General features: G+C 43.2%; 1 protein-coding gene across 1 annotated transcript in view; it reads right to left on the bottom strand.

Moving 5' to 3' along the window:
- The window catches only part of MSH3 (mutS homolog 3), a 123,298-nt gene that overhangs the window by 55,442 nt on the left and 61,856 nt on the right, over window positions 1-6,000 (bottom strand). Inside the window, exon 13 of the mRNA XM_009331783.1 lies at window positions 3,960-4,092. Within this exon, the coding sequence (XP_009330058.1) occupies window positions 3,960-4,092 (133 nt within the window). The remainder of the gene's footprint in view (window positions 1-3,959; window positions 4,093-6,000) is intronic.

The raw sequence follows: 6,000 nt of genomic DNA, 5'->3' as shown, positions 1-6,000 counted from the left end.
CAGGGGATCGGGCCCAGCCAGCACGGGTTCATGAAAGGTAGGTCCTGCTTGACCAACCTGATCTCCTTCTATGACCAGGTGACCCGCCTAGTGGACGAGGGAAAGGCTGTGGATGTGGTCTACCTGGACTTCAGTAAGGCCTTTGACACCGTCTCCCACAGCATTCTCCTAGAGAAGCTGGCGGCTCACGGCTTAGACAGGTGTACTCTGCGCTGGGTCAAAAACTGGCTGGACGGCCGGGCCCAGAGAGTTGTGGTAAATGGAGTTCAATCCAGTTGGCGGCCGGTCACGAGCGGTGTTCCCCAGGGCTCAGTATTGGGGCCAGTTCTGTTCAATATCTTTATCAATGATCTGGATGAGGGGATCGAGTGCACCCTCAGTAAGTTTGCAGACGACACCAAGTTGGGCGGCAGTGTTGATCTGCTCGAGGGTAGGAAGGCTCTGCAGAGGGACCTGGACAGGCTGGATCGATGGGCCCAGGCCAACTGTATGAGCTTCAACAAGGCCAAGTGCCGGGTCCTGCACTTCGGCCACAACAACCCCATGCAGCGCTACAGGCTTGGGGAAGAGTGGCTGGAAAGCTGCCTGGCGGAAAAGGACCTGGGGGTACTGGTCGACAGCCGGCTGAACATGAGCCGACAGTGTGCCCAGGCGGCCAAGAAGGCCAACGGCATCCTGGCCTGTATCAGAAATAGTGTGGCCAGCAGGAGCAGGGAAGTGATAGTGCCCCTGTACTCAGCACTGGTGCGGCCGCACCTCGAATACTGTGTTCAGTTTTGGGCCCCTCACTACAAGAAGGATGTTGAGATGTTGGAACGTGTCCAGAGAAGGGCAACGAGGCTGGTGAGGGGTCTGGAGAACAAGCCTTATGAGGAGCGGCTGAGGGAGCTGGGGTTGTTTAGCCTGGAGAAAAGGAGGCTGAGGGGAGACCTCATTGCTCTCTACAACTACCTGAAAGGAGGTTGTAGCGAGGTGGGTGTCGGTCTCTTCTCCCAAGTAACTGGCGAAAGGACGAGAGGAAATGGCCTCAAGTTGCGCCAGGGGAGGTTTAGATTGGATGTAAGGAAAAATTTCTTTACTGAAAGAGTAGTTAAACATTGGAACAGGCTGCCCAGGGAAGTGGTTGAGTCACCATCCCTGGAAGTATTTAAAAGACGGGTAGATGAGGCGCTTAGGGACATGGTTTAGTGGGTATGGTGTTGTTGGGTTGACGGTTGGACTCGATGATCTTGGAGGTCTCTTCCAACCTTTAATGATTCTATGATTCTATGATTCTATGATCTCCATCCCCGGAGACGCGTGCTGGTCCTGGACATACGCACCCGTGGGACACCCCCCCCGCAGCAGGCACGGACGCCCACCCATGGGACACGACACCAGGGGACACGCAGCCGGCGCACAGGGACACCAGGGACACGCACACCCCTCATGATTGGACATGAGGAAAAATTTCTTTACTGAAAGAGTGGTTAAACATTGGAACAGGCTGCCCAAGGAAGTGGTTGAGTCACCATCCCTGGAAGTATTTAAAAGATGTGTAGATGAGGCGCTTAGGGACATGGTTTAGTGGGCATGGTGGTGTTGGGTTGACAGTTGGACTCGATCTTAGAGGTCTTTTCCAACCTTAATGTTTCTATGATTCTATGAATGGTGTTCTAATTCCAGATTGCTCATACTTGGGCATAGATCAGCAATGGTTTTTGGTGGTTTGGGTTTGGGGTAATGCAAATTTGTGGAAGGTCAGATTAACAATTGCAAATTTGAATGATGCTACCAGATAATCATTAGAAGACTTATTAAAAAAAAATTAACAGTCAGACCAGGAAAATATACAATGATGTTATTTACCAGAAGAGCTCCCATAAGGATGCTTTGCCTTGCAAAGTCAGTTCCAAAACAGAGCATTGTTTTGCCTTAATTTTTTTTTGTCTTCTCTAGAGGTTACTGGTGCAAAGTGCATTGCACAATAAAGTTCTGCAGTGGCTGATCTGAATAAAAGATGTTTGAAACAACCAAGACAATCCAGCCACCTTTGTACACTTCAGAGGTCTCCCTTCATGAAACATACCTCCTCAAATACTAACGTCACTGAAGTCTAAAGGACCTGAAGGATGAAATACTTGTCACATTCACCTATTTCTTATGCAGTTGACACTGAATTAACAAGCCTGCATTACAGTATATTCCTTTAGTTAAGCCATCAGTGTGCTCCACTCAGAGATGTGGAACCCTTAGTGGGAATGAAATTGCAGGGAACCTCATTTTGAGCATGTGGGAGATGGACATCTGGAATTAACAGATGCGGAAAGGCTCCTAGTGGGAACTGAAATGGCAGCATTTACTGGATATTCTGAAAAAAAAAATTCATGAAAATCAGTTACTCCATGTTCATGAATATGTATCTGTTTTGCAGGGACCTTTCTTCAGGCTCTGTATTCACTGTCTGTCTAGACTGCAGAATCTGTTTCCCAGAGTCTGCTTTTGATTCTTTATTCAAAACAGACCCTGTCTTTCAGGGACACTGTCATCTCCTCAAAGTCCTAAAGATCTTCAGTACTTTGGGCACTCTCCACAGTGTTCTGTAATGGATGACAAACTAGCATTTTACCAAGGGAAGCTAATTCATCAAAGGAAAAGTGTGTGCTTGGAGCTTTCCCCCCCATTTCCCCTTCTTAAGGATTCTGCTGGAGCACATCTCTCCTGCAACTTCTTTCCAACATCTGATTCACTACACACGTATCTTCACGCTACAGTGGCTGTTTTTAAGGCAAACTACATTGTCATCTCATTCCAAAAATCACATGAAAATCCAGGGCCTCCGAATGGTTCCACCTAAATGCCAGCTTTAAAGCTGAGAAGGGTAAGCAGCCCTACAACAAGAAGGGACACCTGAAGAAACAGATACAGACTAGTACAAAAAAAAAAAAAAAGGAAGCACAGGATAGCAGTGGAGGATTGCCAGGATGTTGTGAAATGCAGATGTATCCATACAAACCTTATTACATATCACTTAACCTGAAATGAGTTAAACCATTAACAAGTGAATTATCTAATTTCTGGGCAGTTGTTTTGAAAGATTGTATCATGTGGATATGGTACATTTTAGAGAATGAGGAAGTTGGTGCGCAGTCCCTCTTTTCATAAACTTCATTGTGGCTGGACCTCTGTATCCATTCATTGAAATATGCATGTCTTTCCATGTGCCTAACACTGCAACACATCAGAGCTTTAAAAATCATAAAAGAACTGAGTTTCAGATTTTCAGAGAGAGGAAACCTTTGTGCTGTACCATCCAAAGAAATTCCAACTTTGATCTCCTTCTACCCACCTATTCCTTTATCTAAAACAAACTGTCAAAACCTCTAAATATAACAGTGAAATAAAAGAACATGAAGTACTGCACAGGTGCTATTAGCACATTAATCTGCTGCAACTAAGAATTGTCACTCTCATTACAACTAATTCTTATTAAAATGTGCAAGTGAGATCCAAATTACATAATTTATAAACAAATTAACATTCATTTGAAAACAGTTAACTACAGCCAAGTGGTTTCACTTGCAAGTGTGATTTTAGATAAGCATACAGAATGGAATGCTTTGTTTTAAAAGGAAATAATTTGTGGCACAAGGACCTATTGCACCATCCCATCTCACTGAATCTAGCCACTAAATCACGAGTACCATAGATGTTTTTCCTGTTAGCATTAGCAATATAATGTATGTATTCTAGAACCCTACTCAGACATTGTTTCTATCAGCATATCGCTGATAACGAAGAAAGTAAGATTCTACCATAAGGCAAAAATAGTTTTTATAAACTTGCACCCCTTTATTATGTCAGCCTCAGTCTCGCTAAGAAGAAAATATTTTTAAACAAACACACAAAAACTATGGAAGTACATTAAGACAGAATGATGCCATTTAGAAAATAATGAATTAGGGTAATTATGCATATACCTTTTTGTGAAAAACACTGCAGAGGCCTCTCTCTATATCTGGCAGCTTACAAAGAAGATTTCGAATCTGACCAAACACACTGGATTCTGACAGTAGAATTTCAGACACAGCATCAAGCCGGGCATTTATTTCACTGTAAAAGAATAATCATAAGATCAATAAAACTTGTGTTTCTCTGAGGGGAAGGCATATAGCTAGTGAAATTTTTCCTTTTGTTTGTTTTGGTTTTGTTGGGGTTTTTTTAAACTTTGACTAAGGCCACATTCTCATGAGTAGATAAGTAGAAGAATTAAGAAATGCAGAGGATTTTGGGCTTTCATTCAAGATGCAAGAAAGATCCTGGATATAAGCTCATTATCACCTCTCCATACTCAAAACAGCCAAATATACACTTCAGTGCCCATGTCTACATGTTATTCTAGTGGTACATAATATGAGCAATACTGAATCCTAAATATCCAATCTTAAATTTGCAGACAAGTACCTGGGGGAGGGGCAGGGGGAGTTTACATTTGAATTCTATGTAGCATACTTTATTCCAACAGGGTATAAATATTGCTTACCATTTTGCCCCTCTACTTTTGAACCAGACCAGCAGTTGTTAATTACATGAATCAGAACCATGTTGGGTTTTTGGCGGCTTTTTTTTTTTTTTTAAACCTGTAACATTAATCTCCATATTTCAGGATTGAAGTCAATCAATGAGGAAACACTTTTTATGTGAAGAAACAATTCTATAGTTATTTGCACCTTCCTTACAATCATGTTCTTACAGCCACTGTCAGAAAAGAGCTTTAAAATGGAAAACCTACTGTCAAGGTTCACCTTGATTTATACTGCTGCTAACGGCACAGCCACAACTTCCAATATATCCATGAACTGGCTGTAGATTGCAGAGCTGAGGTAAACTCTGTATCTGCTTTTTGTGCAACCAAATTGCCTCAGTGCTGCTTTCTAGGAAAAGACTGAGGTTAGGGGTACATGGGTTCATCAAAACATACAGGTTAGGAGTTTATCTTTGGGAGCTAGTGAACCAAAGCACCGTCAGTGCATGCAGCCCAAAGGAAATAGAGCGAAAGGTAGCAAGTTCACTGTAAGACAGCAGTGAAGGAGATTTGTCAAAGCTGACTAGCACAATTCCTCTGAATGTAGCTTTTCCACATTCAGGCTTTATCTCTGAGGTAACTGTGTGCACTACAAAATAGAGTCAACTAGGCGAAAGCTGTGCTAGGATTTGTTAAGGTTTCACAACAAAAACATCTGCTCCAGATCATATGTTTCCCCAGACCCCCCCACCAATGTGCCACTGGGCAGGATCTGCGGGTACCAGCGCGCTGGAAGGCTTTAGCCAGCATTTGGAAAGTTTCTGGCAAGTAAGGCAGAATCTGAAACATGATGTTCCAAGAAACTTTAAAAATCCTCAAGACATCGCTGTGCTTATTTTAAAATCCTTGTGTTTTCTCCCAGAATGACAACTAAGCCTTATCGCAACTTTCTCCTGAGACAAGAAAGTTCAAAAATCCCCATGCTGCTGTGTGTGAGTCTGGCCACCTTTGCAGGTTAAGAAGAAAGCAGTCTTTTGATACCAACACTTTGTATACCAGCCAAGTGTGTGCAAGGCAAATACAGCCCAGCCCATGTCTGTTCTCACGGACCAGCGAGATGCTTAGAGCTCAGCCAGCACAGAGGGATAAAAACTAAGGATGCAATCAAAATGTAATATTTTGGGGAAGACTGCCTGTCTTGCCCATGGCTTTTGCTGCAGAACTGCCGTGCCACCTGCCACTGTAGCTGCTAACAAATACTATCCAAATACTAGAAATCAACAAAATTAGGGAGCTCCACAGGTTGCAGACTTTACAACAGACTGCAGTCAGAGGCTTCTGGCCCCAAAGACAGCTAAATCTAACAGTTCTTGAAATTTTATTACATGGCATGTGAAAGGGAGAACATCATGACTAGATGTGCACTTGGATACACATAAACACCACTTAAGTGCCAGGATTTTTTCAGTGACATACTGCTTTATACTGAAACAGTA

Source organism: Pygoscelis adeliae, unplaced genomic scaffold (assembly GCF_000699105.1).
Source record: "Pygoscelis adeliae isolate BGI_AS28 unplaced genomic scaffold, ASM69910v1 Scaffold19, whole genome shotgun sequence".
NCBI classification, from domain to species: Eukaryota; Metazoa; Chordata; class Aves; order Sphenisciformes; family Spheniscidae; genus Pygoscelis; species Pygoscelis adeliae.
The sequence above is the reverse complement of the archived record's forward strand: the minus strand, read 5'-3'. Positions and strand labels throughout refer to the sequence as shown.